At 42.7% G+C, this 18,837-nt stretch overlaps 2 protein-coding genes across 2 annotated transcripts in view; both read left to right on the top strand.

Annotated features, from left to right (window-relative positions):
- Positions 1–12,587, top strand: atp6v0a2b (ATPase H+ transporting V0 subunit a2b). Its single transcript, XM_048981377.1, has 20 exons — positions 1–730; positions 1,474–1,552; positions 2,295–2,392; positions 2,949–3,086; positions 4,418–4,515; positions 4,920–5,046; positions 5,365–5,447; positions 5,530–5,623; positions 6,716–6,928; positions 7,732–7,882; positions 8,118–8,257; positions 8,350–8,507; positions 8,616–8,706; positions 8,832–8,950; positions 9,202–9,412; positions 9,902–10,021; positions 10,180–10,299; positions 10,502–10,619; positions 11,054–11,225; positions 11,355–12,587. Exons 1-20 carry the CDS (start codon positions 614–616, stop codon positions 11,455–11,457), a joined length of 2,550 nt encoding a protein of 849 aa, XP_048837334.1. The 5' UTR covers positions 1–613; the 3' UTR covers positions 11,458–12,587.
- Positions 12,588–13,013: 426 nt separating this feature from the next.
- Positions 13,014–18,837, top strand: part of dnah10 (dynein axonemal heavy chain 10) — a 43,106-nt gene continuing 37,282 nt past the window's right edge. The window contains exons 1-8 of the mRNA XM_049002949.1: positions 13,014–13,435; positions 13,585–13,677; positions 16,485–16,570; positions 16,727–16,835; positions 17,155–17,270; positions 17,374–17,602; positions 17,709–17,866; positions 17,956–18,186. Coding sequence (XP_048858906.1) covers positions 13,207–13,435; positions 13,585–13,677; positions 16,485–16,570; positions 16,727–16,835; positions 17,155–17,270; positions 17,374–17,602; positions 17,709–17,866; positions 17,956–18,186 — 1,251 coding nt within the window. The 5' untranslated portion in view covers positions 13,014–13,206. The remainder of the gene's footprint in view (positions 13,436–13,584; positions 13,678–16,484; positions 16,571–16,726; positions 16,836–17,154; positions 17,271–17,373; positions 17,603–17,708; positions 17,867–17,955; positions 18,187–18,837) is intronic.

Raw genomic sequence — 18,837 nt, 5'->3', positions numbered from 1 at the left:
GTTTCCCCGCCTACCGAAACGAAGGGAAAGCTCCTGATCGGCCTCCGCTTCTAGTTCGCTGGACTGTCGTCTGACGATTTCTGACAAACTACGTGGAATAAAACTACGCTGCGCTCTGGGAGGGGTGGATTTTCTTAATTCCAACATGCAGCTGCTTGACGGTGATCTCCGGAAACGTTAATCGTGTGATTATCCGTAGAAATCCGGGATATGACAAGAATATCTAGTTTTGCTACTTAGTCATCAACTGTTACAGTGCAGACTTGCGCACTTTACGTAAATTACTTAGGCAGGCTAAACTGTGCTGGTAGTGAAATTAGCCGGTAAATTGCCTCTCTGTTTTCCTGTTGTGGGAACTATTCGCTAACCTTAAGTAATAAGTGCCATTTAAAAAACTGCGATATCTTTAGTTTTATGGGTGATCAGCGGAGGTACGGAATTGGCGCAGGGTTTGATTGTGCGTTCACCCGGGATCGGCAGTTGGGCGGCTCGGCGTTTTCACTTTAGGTGTGTGTCCGGTACGCTAATGGTGGACGGGCGGCCGCCTACGGACGGCAGTAGGTAGCGGACCAGCCAGCCTCCGAGAGGTCCAGGGGAGGCGGAGGAAGACGACATGGGCTCGCTGTTCCGGAGCGAGGAGATGTGCCTGGCCCAGCTCTTCCTGCAGTCCGGGTCGGCCTACGACTGTGTCTGCGAACTCGGAGAACTGGGGCTGGTGGAGTTCAGGGATGTAAGTGTTGAAGCGCATCTAATGCGGAAACTTTGCTAGCGGCTCCAAAGTCGAATTGGAGACCGTGACTCTGGAGTTTATTCACTCGTTGTACGCTACACAAATCTAATTTTACTGTAAAAGAATATTTTATTTACAACCATAATACATTATGAACGCCTTTACGTTTGCGTGTACATCTCGGTCCCTCGATGTAGTATCCGCTCATTTTACAGTGGTTTGTATCCCATGACAGGTCTGTGGTTGTCTGCTCACAGGTTATCTGGCTAACAGCAGGAACATCGTTTACATATTTCTTGGCATACGATATTTTCTTTTTTTGACACTCTAAACTGACATCCATCTGATGGAGTTTGCCTGCACCCTTCGGTGTTTACAAGAGGAGTAAAGCCTTACTCTTTCTTTCTCCATGTCTCCTATAGCATTTCCTAGAAGGTATCAGCAACACAAATAGTCCAGCAAATGTATTTCACGTATTTTTATACCCAAAACCATAACAGAGCCACAGTGTGTGTGTGAGAGGGAGGGAGGGGTGGATATTGTGTTTCTTGCCGAATTCTTGACTCTGATATTGAGCAACAGAACATATGATGAAACCTGAAAAAATCAAGCCTGCAGTTATTACAGCATAAGTGACCAAATAATCAAGACCAAAGATAAATACAAATAATTCTGAAAGGAGTTGTTTTTGGCTGTTAGTGGACTTTGATAGAGATTAACCCTATTTATTTTCCCTGTTTTAGCTTAACCCCAGTGTCAGTTCCTTCCAGCGTAAATTTGTCAACGAAATCAAGAGGTGTGAAGAAATGGAGAGAATTCTAGGTAGGGTGTCATTACAGAGCATTTGCTGTGCCATTAAAGCATTATGTTTGTAAGTAGAGCCGAGGGCCTCTCATTTTACACTTCGTGGTGCACTGACAGTGTGGGAACCATGGAGAAATACAGATACTTAACATAAATATATGCAACAGATTTTCAGGTGGAAATGTCTCGTACTTGGTAAATAATTTGAGACAGTGTAATTCGGTTTTATATTTGTTTTCTAAGCAGACATATTTTCACATTTATAAATATATGTTAAATTGCAATACATTTTGAAGAAAATAACTTGGTACATTTGGCATTTCCTGTATTTTGGTTTGTGATTATTTGTTGCTTGAGATTAGGCTCAGGCTTCATCACTACCAAAGTTCAGCCAGACAGTTTCCTGTTTGAGCTGCCTTCCTTATTGCACTACTTCTTGATTTTGGGTTTTCAAGTGCTCCGCAGAGAACGGCTTGGGGGGGGTCAGACTGGAGACACATCTGTAGAAATAGCATTGGTTTTAACCATACCACTTCAGCTTAGAAAGGGATTTAAGTAGACCGTGACCCTTTGTTACGGGAGCCACTGTGCCTGCTCTGATTTTCTAATCGCCTGAAGAATTCTGATGGTCGGTTCTCAGGCACCTCGTTGTATTTTGATTTTCTACTTAAATTTTAATTTGCGTAATGTGGATTTCTGCATCTTGCTGGGTGCTGCATGTGTGCGCTTCTTCGCTGAGTCAGGCCGTCTTCTCTGGCAGGGTACCTTCTGAGAGAGATAAAGAAAGCAGACATCCCTCTTCCCGATGGTGAGGTCAACCCTATTGCCCCACTGCCGAAACACGTACTGCTTATAATGGTAAGTTCCATTTGTCTATCTGACTTCTCAAGATATCTCAGTGAGTTCACTAATGTTGTTGAATGTTGCCAAGTTAAACTTTTTTAAGAGCTCAGTTTAATTTAAAATGTCTTTTTGGGGATATAGGGTGTGTCTTTTTTTTTTTATTTGGTACCTGTGTAATTTTAATTTTCGTAATTAAAAGACTTTTAGTAATGCTGTTCCGGTGAAATGTAAGTAGTATTGTTTTAGGGTTTTTATATTCCTAAACTGGTGTCACCAATTGCTAAGGGACATTCCAGGTACCAGTAGGTAATCTGTGATCTGAATAATCATCTGCACGTAGAGGCCAGAAACATTTCCCACACGTGGAATGTGGTGTCAGGTGGATGCAGGCAAGGTGACCTGATAATTAAGTCCAGACACTACGGGTGATAATTATGTGTCGATTAAGCAAAGATCCTTCAGTCAGGTAGGCAGCGCAAGGGGTTGCAGATTTGATTTGATTGTGTAAAGATTTGAGGAGCTCTGATAGCTGTCTTATTTCTGTGGGCTGGTTTTGTTCTGCCTATCACAGGAGCAGCTTCAGAGGCTTGAGGTGGAGCTGAGTGAGGTGACCAGGAACAAGGATAAGCTGCAGAAGAACCTTCTGGAGCTGAGGGAATATATGCACATGCTGCACATCACCCCAAGCTTCGTGCACCGTACCGCTGAGGTGGGCCCCGCCCCCAGATGGGGGGGACAGCGACCCATACGGAGGGAGAACAAATTCACACTCTCTGGATGGTGGAGAGTGGACCGGATTCGAAATTATATTTATGTTTTATTTTCTTATTTTTATCTTTTCTGTTCTTGTGCTTCACTGGTCATGTGCGCCGCCCTCGTGCTAATCAGAGGATGAATTTTGGCCTGGGGTGTGGAGAGAAATCATTTCAGTGTCACTTGACCAGGCGTTTTTTTTTAAATGAATCCACTGGATTATGCTGGGTTCTTTTTACCGTCGGTGGAGTTCAGCAGTAAAACTAAAGAGGTGGCATAGATCTCGCCACGTGAAATTCCCCAGGTCTTTAGTTCGGCTTTGGTTTCCTCGGTGAGAGGTCACATGATCTGGGCAGAATGGTCAGTCTTGTTTTCCCCATGTCAGGCTGACGTGAGGGTAGCGTGTTGCTTCTGTGTTGTATAAGGCATTAAGGGCAGATCCGGCACTCAGTCCTGTGCATTACAATCATCCTATGATGGTTTTCACAGTTAATGATGTTGTTGGTTTTTGGATTTACCAATTAGCAGCAACTGGGAGTTATTTTCAAGCATTTTGCGATATAAAGTACGAAAACTTAAACAAAATATCAGCATACTCTTTTGGGTGTTTTCTTTTGAAGAGGTTAAAAAGGTTTTCCGTATTGCCATCCGACATGCAGCTTTTGCAAAGAGCAATATAAACAACTCCCATACTGTATTACCGATGTCGAATTATTTTTCAAGGAAGGATTTTGCATGTCGTCCATGCCACTACATTGCAAAACAAGGAACGTGTTTCACGTTGCAAAATGCATGTTGGGATGAGGGTGCAAATTTCTATGATGTGTTTATTGGTGCGTCAAAATGGATTTAGCTGACGAAACAACTTGCGTGTATGAGCCATAGAACTGCAACTGATAGTATCGTGCTACAGTTCACATTCTAACTATCTTTCCCTAACTGCAGACCGTGGACACATTTAATCATTTATGATGTAATATCGTGAAATCGCACACCCATATAATTTTATAAAGCTTAAATATATATTTTTTTATTTGGATAAATTGAGAAAATATGTATCGGATGTAACTAGAAAGTGATTATTTCTGTTGATTGCACCTATTAGTGGGCTTATTTACCCCGATGCACCATATCAGTTTTGGACCATGGGAGAACCTATTGGTTGGTTAGTTCAGAAAGCTCCATCAGATACCCGTGAGTGGTTTATGGTGGCACCTTAAGTAGTTATGGTTTCTGAGTGGTGCTCCATCTGTTCTATCATGGCTGTGTTGTGCCCCCGGTGTCCAGCGAGAGCCAGTGCAGGCGCAGTACGAGGAATTCCCCTTCCTGGAGAAGGACTCTGTGATGGACTACACCAGCATGCAGAGGCTGGGAGCCAAACTTGGGTGTGTATCCTATCGCCACGTTCACCCTTAAACCAGGGATGGGAGATAGGAGGCTTCATTAATTACATTACCATGTGCTGTCTATTACTGACAGGTTCAGTCCACTTTATATTGATTGTTTTACTGTTTCCAATTGGCAGTGATTAACAGCTCACAAATAATCCCACCCCCCAATGGGTTTTTTGTAAGCACTTGAACCATTTTTTTTATATTTATGGTGTTGCAGCTTCAAGGTTATTATTGGGTTCACTACATGAAGGCCAGGCACAGCCTTGCAATTATTTTTTGCTGGAACTAAAAATATTGCAATTCACATTGGTTCTGTGATGTGTTGTGGCTAACACAGGTCATGGAAGGTGAATATGTGGCTTAACAGCTGCTTGCCTTTGGTTTCCTGAGTGCAGGTTTATCTCAGGCCTCATCCACCGGGCAAAGATTGAGGCTTTTGAGCGCATGCTATGGAGAGTCTGCAAAGGCTACACTATCCTCAGCTACTCTGAGATCGATGAGTACCTGGAAGACCCAGATACGGTGAGTCGATCTGAGAATTGTTTAGGTTGACGAGTGTAGTGCAGGGCCCAGACACGATGTGAATGGAGATGGTGCATGGAATCATGAGGCTCTGGTGATTTAAGGCATTTATGAGTTGGGGAGGTTTGATGAGTCTGTATGTTTTGTATTGGCTTTTTGATGTGCTGATTCTGATGATGATGTGCTTTTGCTCACTCTAGGCAAGAAGTTTTAACTGGGCTATATGTTCAATGTCACTGAGATGCTTTAAAAATGAGTGGAACACAGGGAGGCTCTCGGTTAAACCGCCTTGGTTCATACTGTCCCTTGTCTTTGCAGGGTGAACGCACCAAAAGTGTTGTCTTCCTCGTCTCCTTCTGGGGAGACCAGATTGGGCAAAAAGTGAAAAAGATCTGTGACTGGTAACTGAATCCTTCATCTGTCTGACGTCGCGAATGTCCACAGGTATTGGTGATATCCCATCATATTTATCCTTTTCTGCAGCTACCACTGTCACCTGTACCCTTACCCGAACAGTAACGAAGAACGGATGGAGGTGGTGGAAGGCCTCAGGACTCGCATCCAAGACCTGAACATCGTAAGCTTTCTGGATGTCACACTAAGAAATTGTCTGACAAATTCATCTCCATGTTGTTAATCTGCTGGCTCCGCTACCATGATCCCCAACATCTAGGTCATCCCAAAGGTGTTTGGGGTTGAGCTCAGGGCTTTGTGTGGGCCGGTCTTCCACATCAGTTCTTCCACATCAAAGTTACTCAACCATGCCAGTTTGGACCTTTTTGTGTGCAGTAGGGCAGAGTTATACTGGAACAGAAAAGGGCCTCCCCCAGATTGTTCCCACAAAGTTGAAGTGTAGAATTGTCCAAAATGTCTTGGTATGACAAAGCATTAAGAGTTTCCTTCACTGGAACTAAGGGGCCTAGCCCAACCTCTGAAAAACAACCCCATACCATTATCCCTCCTCCACCAAACTTTACAGTTGGCACAATGCAGTCAGGCAGGTAACATTCTCATGGCATCCGCCAAACCCAGAATCGTCGATCAGACTGACAGACAGAGAAATGTGATTCGTCACTCCACAGAACACGTTTCCAGTGTCCAGTGGCAGCGTGCTTTACTTTATTCCATCCAGTGCTTGGTGATATGAGGCTTGCATGCAGCTGCTCAACCACAGAAGCCCATTCCATGAAGCTCCTGGGGCACAGTTTCTGTCCTGAGGTTAACGCCAGAGGAAGCTTGGAATTTACAGTTATCGTGTAATTGGTGATTTTACGTGCCTCAGCATTGTGCAGCCCCGCTCTCTTATTTCACGTGGTCTGCTACTTTATGGCTGAGATGTATTTAAATGGTTCTTTGCAATAATACCACTTACACTTGAATTAATTCCACTTACACGTGAAATATATAATAGGGAAGATTTTTTTTTCACAAACTGACTTATTGCAAACATGGCATCCTATGACAGTACCGCGCTTGAATTCACTGAATTCTTCCGAACGACCCATGTTTTTTCCAAGAATGCTTGTTAACCTGTGTCTGAATAAAACACCAGAATTCAGTAATTAAGACATGTGTCCCAGTGCTTTTTATCCTTAGAGTGTGTTTAACTGACTTTTTTAGTTTAATTTGTTTTTTGACTTGGAAATTCTTGGTTATTTCTTGGGACCAGGTCCTTCATAGGACAGAGGAATACTTGAGGCAGGTACTGAACAAGGCCTCGGAGTCTGTCTACACATGGGTGGTTCAAGTCAAGAAGATGAAGGCTATCTACCACATTCTAAACCTGTGCAGCTTCGATGTGACCAACAAGTGTCTCATAGCTGAAGTGTGGTGCCCAGTGAATGACCTGCCTGCCCTACGGAGGGCACTAGAGGAGGGCTCGGTGAGTCTCTGCTAACCTTTATAGAAAATTGCGGTTGCAGTGGAGCTAGTACTTCCCTTTAGTTCAAAGTATACATTATGGCAATAGTAACTTTGTACAATTTTCCGGTAACCTTTCAACTGCTGGACTTTGACTTTTAATGACAGATGTACTGCATAACAACAAGTAACGAACAAACCATATATGGCTGTGACTTTCACAGAAGTCATGTCTAGGATCATGGGATTGAATAGTGTACAGTGTTCACACACTTCGTATTTTGACCTGATGTAGGGTGCTATTAGGGAACTCTTTGTGCCCGAATACGCATTGTGGTTTTGGACACGGTATTATGTCTAGTTTACTATTTTGGCCCATTATTTAGTGTGGAATTGTACAATTTTGGATGCCGCACTTGTTATCAATAAGCCTTCGAACTTGTTGGTTGCTAATGAAATCCTTCATGAATTCCTGTTGTACTAAATATGCTACAGTTGCTAAATTAACCATTTATCTATGGAACTATTTGCTATGGTAGCTGAATTGCACTGGTAACTGAAATTAGCGAAGTGCAGGTCTAATCTGAATAGCTACCTACTAGTCCTTGGCCTAAACGGGAGTTGGATGGAGCTTAACAATTACTACCTAAAGTCCTGGTGCACTTGCCACATGATGATAATCAGGTGATAATTCAATAAGTGCTTCAGTTAGTCATGGTTTATTGTGTGAATGATTTAGCAAGGGGCAGTGAAAGAATAATTCTAGTTTTTGTATTTCCGTGGCCACCTGCATGGGTAAAATGACTTTCTTTTCATTTCCTGCAGCGGAAAAGTGGTGCTACAGTCCCTTCTTTTGTGAACCGCATCCCAACCAAGGACACGCCGCCCACCCTTATGAGGACCAATAAATTCACCTCGGGCTTCCAGAACATTGTCGAGGCCTATGGTGTGGGGAACTACAGAGAAGTCAACCCAGGTAACGGCAACCATCTGTCTGTCGTCTAACTGCTTATCCCATGCAGGGTAACGGGGGGGGGGGGGCCTGGAGCCAATCCCAGGCACAGTATGGTGTGGAACCACTCAAGCTGGAATACCAGCTTTTTTTTTTTTTTTTTTTTGCTTTTCAACTCAAAAAATACATTATATCTGAGGGTTTGTTTTCCAGCTGCCTCTTTTGCCAACTTGATTTTGTTTTTCCCTTTTCCTTTCAGCTCCTTACACCATCATCACCTTCCCATTTTTGTTTGCGGTGATGTTTGGTGACCTTGGGCATGGCATCATCATGGCGCTTTTCGCCTGGTGGATGGTACTGTTCGAGGACAACCGAAAGTTGAGACAAACGCGTAACGAGGTGGGTATGGGCACCCTCCAGGCCCATGCTATGGTCCTTCTTTACTGCTGTACCATGACCTGCCTGTAACCAGAGTCCAACATCCTCCACAGTTCTTGACCACATTCTTTGAGGGCCGCTACATCATCTTGATGATGGGCCTCTTCTCCACCTACACCGGACTGATCTACAACGACTGCTTCTCCAAGTCTCTCAACATCTTTGGCTCAGGCTGGAGCGTTAAGGCCATGTTCTCCCAGAATCACTGGACGTGAGTTGGGAGGGTGTCCTGTTGGGGAATATTTTTCAATGGTTGAAACATTATGTGTTGACAATAATGCTGTTATGTTTTTAACTGGTCTCTTCACACCATTAATAGGAATGAAACTTTGCACTCAAATGCCTTGCTAAGCCTTGACCCCAGTGTTCCTGGGGTGTTTGGAGGACCGTACCCCCTGGGCATAGATCCGGTCAGTTCTGGTCTTATTTACAAAGCTTTGGAGTACAAAAGCATTCTGCTACTCAAACTACAACAAATAAGTCTGCTGTGTTGGAGAACGTTCCCGTGTGTGTTTTTTTGTCTCTGGTGTTGCAGGTTTGGAACATAGCAACAAACCGTCTCTCCTTCCTGAACTCCTACAAGATGAAGATGTCTGTGATCCTGGGCATCATTCACATGAGCTTTGGGGTCGTTCTAAGTGTCTTCAATCACCTGTAACTATCCTTCTTAGGGGGGTGGTTTGTGGTTTTCTGATTAAAATTAGGGGATACAGTGTAAAGGGCAATGAATCTTTGTGGCTCCATTATAAATGTTGAACTGAAATGTTTTGTGGTTGACCTCAGGTTTTGTGACCTTTTGCCCTTGGAGAGTGCAGGTGCATCAAAGATGAAGTTTCTCCCAGAATCCCTAATGTGTGTTTCTACCCCCCGCTACTTCTTTCCTGGTCCATCTCCATGTTCCCAAGGCACTTCAAGAGAAAGTTCAGCCTGTACCTGGTCTTCCTTCCGGAGCTACTCTTCCTATTGTGCCTCTTCGGCTACCTGGTCTTCATGATCTTCTACAAGTGGCTGGCCTTCTCTTCGGTGAACTCGCGTGTGGCTCCCAGCATCCTCATCCACTTCATCAATATGTTCCTCATGCAGGGGGATGCCCCGACGCCGCTCTACCCCGGGCAGGTTGGTTCCAGATGAGGGGGTGGTATTTATGTTTGCTTTTTAGCCATGTTTGTAGGTCGTGTAAGAGATGTGTGCCGTGCTGTGCAGAAGAGGAATGGACCGGACATTTAAATTTGTTTTAAATCTTTGAAACCATGATGCACAACACATATGCAAATGGGAGGCAGTTTTAAAATTGTATTGTCAGTGGTTCTCAGTCCTTTTCCTGGCGTCCCCCCCTGCCAGAATGTTTTCATTTCAAACCTAGTTAGTAGGGGGGGTCACTAAGAACAAGATTAAGAACCGATATATTAAGCCACTTTGTTTTAAAATAATGGAAGAGTAGATTGTGAGTATGAATAAATGTGTGTTGGATATCCCACACTAGTGTGTCAGTGATTTATAGCTTTATTATCGGTGCTGCATCCATCAATTTCTGGCCAGTTCAGAACCAATCCTATCTGTGTAATAATCCGTGAGAGTAACTTAAGCTTTTTGTGGTCCTAACAGGCAGGTTTCCAGGTGTTCCTCTTGGTGACTGCATTGCTGTCCGTACCAGTGCTGCTCCTGGGAAAACCAGTCTACCTCTACTGGCTGCAGCATGGGGGCAGAGGGCTGGGAATGTACAGGGTCAGTCTGGTGGGGAGGGGTCATCTCATCTCATGGTTTCATTATGCATGAATCATCACTGGTCTTATTGCTTCATTTGTATTTGTCAGTGCTGTCAGTTAAAAATTTCTGTGACTGTCCTCTGACCTTGATCTGCCCAATCTCAATGCGTCGCTCAGGGATACGAGCGAGTACGGCATAGCAGCGATGAGGAGCTTTGCCTCCTGCGCGACCAGGATATGGAAGAGGGTGGTAGTCATAACAACCACTCCTCCAGCAGAGAGGACCAGTCGGAGGAGGTAGGAGTATTATTGTGAATATATCAGTGACACTTCATCAGTGCTGAGTCCTTGTTTTGTGCCTGTTGAGCACGTGTTGGTTATGAATGAGAAGTACAGTGCTGGAGATGTTTATACATGTACTTCTGTATAGTCACCTACTACAAAAGTTAGTTATAAAAGCTGAAACAACAACATCATGGTGTCTTCTCCCATGTGCCAGTTTGACTTTGCGGAGGTGTTCCTGCACCAGTCCATCCACACCATTGAGTACTGCTTGGGCTGCATCTCCAACACAGCCTCCTACCTGAGGCTATGGGCTTTGAGCCTGGCACATGCCCGTAAGTATTGCCAGCACTGACCTGAGACAAAGGCTCTTCTCGTCCTGATCCTGCAGATATCGCATGTAAACACTACAACCTGTCATAAAGGGTTTTTTTTGCCGTTGATTTTGTTGATCTGGAAGTTATTTCTGCTGATTAATCTGTTCCATAATTTCATTGTTATAGTCTTATATGTTTTCATCAGCATTTTGTCACACCCTAACAAATATTTTTTCAAAGAACAAGCTGCTATTCGTGGACATGACTTATTGAAAATGTACAATCTGCATTTTTTTTTTTTGCCAACAAACTACAGTATAATTACTGTGCACTGATGAACTGACATGAGATACGTCATTGTCCTTTAAGTATTGAGTGTTTTAACCAGTTTTGACCTGCGCTTGAATTTGTGATGTGAGCTGGATAACGTGCTTGCCTGTGTGCTTTGTCAGAGCTGTCGGAGGTGCTCTGGGCCATGGTGATGCGCGTCGGGCTGCGGGTTGACACCAGCGTGGGCATCATCTTCCTGGTGCCTGTGTTCAGCCTGTTTGCTGTGCTCACCGTCTTCATCCTGCTGGTTATGGAGGGCCTGTCTGCCTTTCTTCATGCCATACGGCTGCACTGGTCAGTAATTCTGCTCTGCTCGTCCTTTCATGAGCAGAGATAGTTCATCTTTCCAGAATATCTTCAGTCGCTGTTGTAGACCATGGTATTTGAGAAGATCTTTATGTTCTTCTTCCCTCTGCTGTGTAGGGTGGAGTTCCAAAATAAATTCTACAGTGGGACAGGTGTCAAGTTTGCACCTTTTGCGTTCTCCCTCCTCCCCTCCAGTTTCGAACTCCATGGCCTGCTGTGAATTTGACACTTGGAATCCCGCCCTGGGATTCTGGACTTGACTTACGGGGATTCTGTGACAATGAGCCTCATTGCTGAATAACTCTTATTTCTTCCCCTTTTCCATAATAAAATCTTTGTTGCACTGGATGCCTTATGCTGTTGCAACCAAATATCATCAGATCGTATTTTGTTTTAAATGAATCTTCGCTATTTAATTGATTTCTGGTTCTTTCATGTGCTTTATGCCCAAATGTGACACACTTTCATCTTATAGGTTTCAGGAAGCTTGGAGGATTTGGTTTTTGACATGGGCAGGTGCCTCTTTTATACATGCCGAAGGAGTTATACATATAAGATGCTCAGATTCCAGCTAAGTAGCCGCCCTGAGGTGTTTTTCTTTTTTGTACTATTGTCAGCTTAACATACTGATGGCACCTTGCTTATTGGATGTTGGAAATGTGTACAATGCAGTTTACTGGGTGCTTCTGTCCCAAGGGTGGAGACTGACTGTAATGAGTGAAGGTAGCCTCTAGCTGACATCTCGCGTCACTGTGTGAATGTCAGCGCTGGACTGATTTAAGCTTAGGGTGCTACAGTCAAGCCTGTATTATGATTCATCTTAAGAAAGTGGAAAGCACAGTTCATCTTTGGGTGACAGTTTTAATTGATGCCTTTTTATAAACAAAATGCAATTTTCCATACTGAGGACAGGTACAAGTGACCTTGAAATGACCAACCTGTATCTTCTAATGAATGAATGAATGAATGGTGCAGAAAATTAGGTGACATTTGCCCTTGTGAAATGTGTTGATAATATGAGAGCGATAAGCCAATTGGGTAATGCAGGGGCAAACTGGATTGCATAAATGCTGTTGCGATTTCCCAAGGGGGTGAAATTGCGTTCTTTTCCCCTTGTTGTTTCCAAGTTTTGTTCTAATTGTATTTATTTTAAAGAATGTGTAGTTGTTATAATCCCTTCTTATTGTAAAGCAACAATGAGGCTAAAGCTGATTTGATTTTTTTCATTAAAAAGTTGTTGACTTGCCATTACATCATACATTCTCTGATGGTGAATGTCTTTTTTACAGAACATTTTCAAAATTCACAATAAAAAACTAATGAAAACTAATAAAGCTGATGACTGGGTTATACAGTGGCATGCATGTTGACTTAATCCTGTACGTCGGTGGTTCACTGGTACTTTTTCTGTCATGCCCCCCTTTCGAAGCAGAAGACACTACATGTCTCCTTGCCCCACATTTTATCAATTAATTGACATAACATCGACGTAAAAATGTACCTTGTGAAAATAAAAATGAGAAGTGTCTTTAATCAAAACACATTTTGAAGATGAATCCACAAAATAGGTGCCATCCCAGCTAGGCAGACTTCATCATCTTTTAAACTTGGGTTTGAAATGATTATGGTAAGATGACCTGTTTGTCTTAGAAGGTTTTGCTTGTTTGAGAACCGCTATTTTATATGTCCCAGCCTATGAAGATTTGTAGCTTTGTTTAAAATCATTATATATAATAATGATGATTATTATTATTAGTATTGAATTTCCTCCATTAAAAAGTACCAAAAATAAATGGGGGGAGTGGCTGTGGAAGAGGAACTAGAATCAAGAGGAAGTGAAGCTACGTGGTTGCTATAGCAACACCAAACTTCCAACTTCAGGAACTGAGAGGTTCCGACGGTTTGGACATCCTCAGACCCCGTCGGCGGGTGTAATTTCGGTAGTTCGTGTGCCGGTTGGAACGAGAAGATGGAATTTGACGACCCCCGCGTTGAGTGGATACGAAACCGCGTGTGCGCCGCTTTCTACCTGCCAGAAGCGGGTTGCTTCAAGGAGCTGCTGGGGAGAGGGGATGGGGAAGAGGAGCAGAAGATCGCCCGGTTTCTGAACGAGGTTACGGCTGAGGAGTCCACATCTATGCTGCTTTTCTTCAAAACGGTGCGGGAGGAGGAGGTCGAAGTGGAAGTACAGGTCGTAGGTGAGGACGGGAATTTAGTTCTCTGATATTTAATTCGCTGCATATTATAATGCTCATGCAGGATACAAACTAAATATTTTTGGCTCAAGGATTTTACAGTTAAAACCCAGAGTTTAAAAACCGTATAATAATCGTAAAATTCGTTCCAGAAGATGCAGAGGACTTTGTAAATGGGGATGGCATCACTGAGATGGAGGGTCAAGCCATCCTGTGCGAGTCCACTGAGCCTCGGAGTGAAAGAGGTGCGTCTGGAATCAGTGAAAGCTGGACCCAGGACCACAACGGCACACGTTGTATTTCTCAACCTAAATATACTGTATAGATCGAGTTGCATGAATAGACTTTTGTAATTTATTTTATGTCTACTGTATGTCATATACACTGCGTGCTGAATTATTAGAGAAATCTTATTCCTGTTGATCAAGTCTCCAACGACCGGCCCGTGAGCCACATACGGCTCACAATAATACAAATATGGTATTATTTTACTATTTAATATGGCCCTCAAATCAAAATCAATCTTTATCGGTTTATTTTGCTTTTAATTGATTTCCAATTTCCAACCTACGGTAGCAAGTCTTCCAGACGCAAGTGCGCATGCGCGACATGCAACGTGGGGTTGTTTTGTGTCAGTAAAAACAGCTTATAGTAGTTACAGGAGATTTTTCATTCTAAGAGGATAAAGTTTAGTGTACGTGTGGTTGTATTTTGATTTTCTTCGTGACCACCACCCGCTACAATATAGCGCATGTCAAGTTAGTTAACTGTTAGCTTAGTGCATGATGTTGCAACTTCGGAATGGGGGGAAATGTCTGTGTTTGTCCGCCTAACTTGCTAATAGTTTGTCAGTAACATAAACTGAAACTTTCAGTGTTACATACGATTGTAAAAACAGTACATGTTGTTAGTGGTGTAGTGTAACGCCTGTCAGCCTCTGAGCCACTTCTTGAAACAGAACAGTATATACCAGTTTGTTTCCTTCTTCCATATGAATTTTCCAGCGTAACGGCGATGTTACGGCATTAATTGTATTTGTCTGAAGTTCAGCTGAACTCTTAGGAGATTCTATGGTTTTCATATGTTTATTTGGGTATTGCCCATGTTCCTATTTTAATGTTTATGCAAACAAAAAGTTCATAGTGCTGCTGACTTTATTTCTGGTTTTCAACATAGAGCTCCGTGAAATGATTGCAGTTTGTGTATCAATACTTTTTGAATATTTTCAGCACTTTTTAACAATAACGCGTTAAAACTGAAACATCATTTTGGTCGCTATATAATCGTGATGTTAATTTTTCGTAATGTTTCATCTCTACCTGGTACTGTTATATTCTTCCTGTAATTGATCAGAGACCCATTTTTATAGATGAACGGAAAATTTTAAGTTAGAAAAATATGGGATTTTTTAGTTGTGTGATGTCTCCCTTGGGGATCACCACATAGCCAGTGGCCCCCAGGTACTTCGAGTTTGAGATCCCAGCTGTAGATAATTTTCAGCAAATCTAAGACAGCTATAAAAGTGAATTTAGTTGTTTTCTTTTCTTCTAAGTGATTTTATTTAGAGAGAAAATGTTGTATTATATGTCACAAACAAAAAAAGGAAAAACTCTCGATTATCAGTGTATCATTTAATAGGCAATCTGAAACTGTGTGGATTATTCTTTATTCACAATCAATTGAACTAATACTAAAACACTGTTTTAGCTATTCTGTCCATAAAGATAATAAACTATCAGCCTTTCTATACAGTCTAATGAAGCATGTTTAATGCCTTGTATAGCCACCTTTATTCTCAGTGACCATCGAGAGCCTGTTATCCATTGATCCAATCAGGTGTTTTATTTAATAATGTCCCATCTTAGCTGAGGCAGCTAGGGCCCCCACCTAGTCGCTGCTCTGAGAAGTGTACTGCATACCACCTTGGTTAATCAAGTTTTAATAAGTCCCAGTATTTCTCAATGGGGTTTAAGTCAGGCGATGATGGGAGCCAGCTCACAGTTTGATCACCTTTCAAGTCTTTTTAATGTATGAAATGATTGATGGGAAGGGGCATTGTCCTACATATCACAACCTTTTTGAAAGCTGCTGACTTTTTCTTGTACCGGTATATTCTAGAAATTGGGTGTAGATCTTGGAGTTTGTGTTTAAACCATTTGTAAGTCTGAAAGATCCTACAAGTTTATCCCTGATAATTGCAGCCGACATCATCTCTCCTCCACCTTGTTGGTGCTTGAAGAAGGTATCTATTTACGGGAACTTCCATCTGCTCTATCAAGAGCCGCAAAACCTTCTCGAGACGAGTCCATACCCGTTCTTAGCATCTTACCGTGTGTGCCTTATTGAGTGGATGTCGTGTTTCAGCCATTGTGACCTTAGGGATGTCACACAGTACTTCACTTAGTGATTCCATTCACATTGCAGCTCTGAAATATGGTAGCATTTAATGCTAAAGAGTTTCTGTTTAATTTTATGCAAATCATTAGCAGGTAGTTTGTGCCTTCCATCCACTTTGGCTACAAATTGCTTGATTGTACAGTGGTCACATTAAAAAAAATGTGGCAATTTCAATTGTTTTGTATCCCTCTGACAGGACTTTTTGAACAGAAATTGTTACACTTCTTTGACCCATCTTAGTAGTAATAATAGTTTGCCTAATAAATCTGCACAGGGAAGAATCCATGATCTCCTAATTAACTTCAAAACAGAAAGTACTCAGACCAAATAGTAAGCATGCTCTATTTTTAAACAGTCCATTGTCTATCGGAGTTTCATTTGGACTGAGAATATTGGTCTGAAGAGAAGATGCAAGTAAAATAAACACTTGCATCTGAACAAGGCGAGGGAGGAGGGCGTAAAATCATATACACTTGCTTTTGAAAAAGTCAGAAAAGTCAGAAGTTTTTGTTTAGAGGAACACATTCAGGCTTTTATTAATTAAGATGCTCTAAAAATTATAACCACACCAATCTATTCGGTGATCCATGGGCTACAGTATTTATATTTTACATTAACTGAATTTTCTCTCTTTTTTCCCTTGGTGGACCTGCAGAAAACAGTGACCATGTGGGTGATTCTCTTAGTGTCACACCTGGATTTGGGACAATCCCAGACGTTGAACACAAGAAAAGTCTCACTGTAAGATGGCCAAGGTCACCAAATTTTGCAAATAGTTTTGACTTTCTCATTTCTGTTGTTCCAGGGATGACCTTTGAGCCCTGCTTTAGCTGCCTTTAAACAGGTTCTCAGTCAGGGTTAAAAAGAACCAATCAGCCTTTTGCTTTTGTTTTCCAGAGGATTGAGGTCCAGACTCTGTATCACATAGAGCTGCATGTGGCCATCAACACTGTCCCAGAGATGTTCACAAAGTCCAGTATCTTTTACTTCCTTCGAAACACCAGAGGTGAGGAGCTCAGGGTGGGACCCAGGAAATTGAAACTGAATATTTGTACCTCTAGTGCTGTGAATTTGATTCTCATGCTAATTCTGTGTGTTGAGTTTGCATATTCCCCCTATGTTTATAAGGAATACCTCTTAGTTTACTTCCGTTCCTCAGGTGGGTTTGAGTCATTAACTTGCTTGTTGTTTGCATGTTAATGTGTATCCAGCCTCACACTCTGAGCTTCCTGGAATGGGATCCATCTTTTTCTTGAATATAATGTAACATAAGCATCATTACATCCATTAGAGGAAGAATGACTTCCACTGTGGATGTATTATAGAGACCATCATTGAGCCACTGGATATAAACGAAGCCAACAATTTGATGCCACGATTGCTGGAGACAGGAATGCTGAATGGACACTCCTTGCTGATGCTGAAGAATGTTCTCTGTCACGTATGTAGTACAGGGCCCAGATGTTTGAGACTGAAACCTCGAGGGCATATGTGGGCAGTCTGCTAACACACAAGAGTCAACTGATTAATTGTCCCTGTTACAGGTATGTATACCACAACTCACCATCAACCAGCTAAAGGTCTCTGGTGGTGGCTACAACCAGGTGGAGCAGCTAGCCAAAGCCAAGGACCTGCAACACAGGTCTGAAGCAGAGGAATTCACAGAGCCGAAACCCATGGAATCATACAGTGCGCACGTGATTCGGGATGAACTTCTGAACAGCGTCCACAAGTTCCACAGCCACATTGATAGAACTCTCCAGCAGGTGGAAGGTCTGTGCACATTTGTTGATGTTTACTTCTGGAGGAAGATGTCTGTTCATTAGCATCATTGTATGTAATTTCAGTTCAGTTTAACGGTGGTGGTCTGGTTCCACAGGTGAGATCAAGCTCTTTATTCCTGAGATGGACCTGGCCCAGGAGGCAGATCTGTTGGCTTCCATGCCAGAGGTTGTGGAGAAGTTGGAACAATGTGTGATAAATTGGCAGACCCAGATCTTCATAGTCATTGAGGAACAGCAGAAGAAGAAACCACAGGTGAGGTCAAACCACCACCAGTGTTTATGATGTTTGCTTTCTGTGGATTCTTTGGTTATAATTTGTCTATTCCCAACCCCTCCCCCAAGGCCCCAGGCCCCATGGCAGAAATAGACTTCTGGCGAGAACGGGCTGCAGTCCTAAGTGCCTTGAACGAGCAGCTGAAGATGCCTGTGGTGAGGAAGGTCTTGGATGCAGTGAACCTTGCCAACCCGGTCGTCATGCAGAACCTGGAACTGACCATGTTGGATCTTGGAAAGTTGCATGTAGAAGCAGTGGAGAATGTGCGCTTCCTCAGCACTTTGGAGAGGCACTTCAAGGTCTGAAGGCATGAAGGATCATATTTTGTCTGCTGTATGAGATTGTTTGTAGTATTTGTTTACATGTGACCCTTCAATTCTATATTTAAGGTCTGGGGGGGGGGGGGGGTAATTCCATGAAAGTAGCTAAAGAAAGCCAGACATTGCCAAAAAAGTCAGACTCAAACTAGCGCCATCTCTAAACTAAGTCTCATGTCGTTCAATTAACCCGGTTCCACTTTAATTAATCAAGGCTCATACAAGACAGACTTGCATAGTCTCACTTAGTGCGCACACCTGAGATATTTAAGAAACCCACATGAATAGATGAACGATAGATCGATCAAATGAATCATAACGCGTGTAAAACGAGAGCGGTGTTTTTTTTCCCGCCCCAGAACAAACGCTGCTGATTGAGCTGTATGAAAAATACAAAGACGTAATCGCTAAAAAGGCAATACTGTGGCCATTAATAAAGCCAGAGAGATAGCTTGGCAATGAATTGCAGACAAACTAAATGCGTAAGCTATGTAAATGTTACAAATGCCTAATACAGTGACATGGTGGTACAGTGGTTCGTGCTGTCGCCTTATACCGCGAAAGTTCCTGGCTCGATCCCCATAATCAAGTTCGCGCGTTATTCTTATTGTATAATGTTATTCAGTATTGTTT

Source organism: Brienomyrus brachyistius, chromosome 2 (genome assembly GCF_023856365.1).
Source record: "Brienomyrus brachyistius isolate T26 chromosome 2, BBRACH_0.4, whole genome shotgun sequence".
Classification (NCBI taxonomy): Eukaryota; Metazoa; Chordata; class Actinopteri; order Osteoglossiformes; family Mormyridae; genus Brienomyrus; species Brienomyrus brachyistius.
The sequence above is the reverse complement of the archived record's forward strand: the minus strand, read 5'-3'. Positions and strand labels throughout refer to the sequence as shown.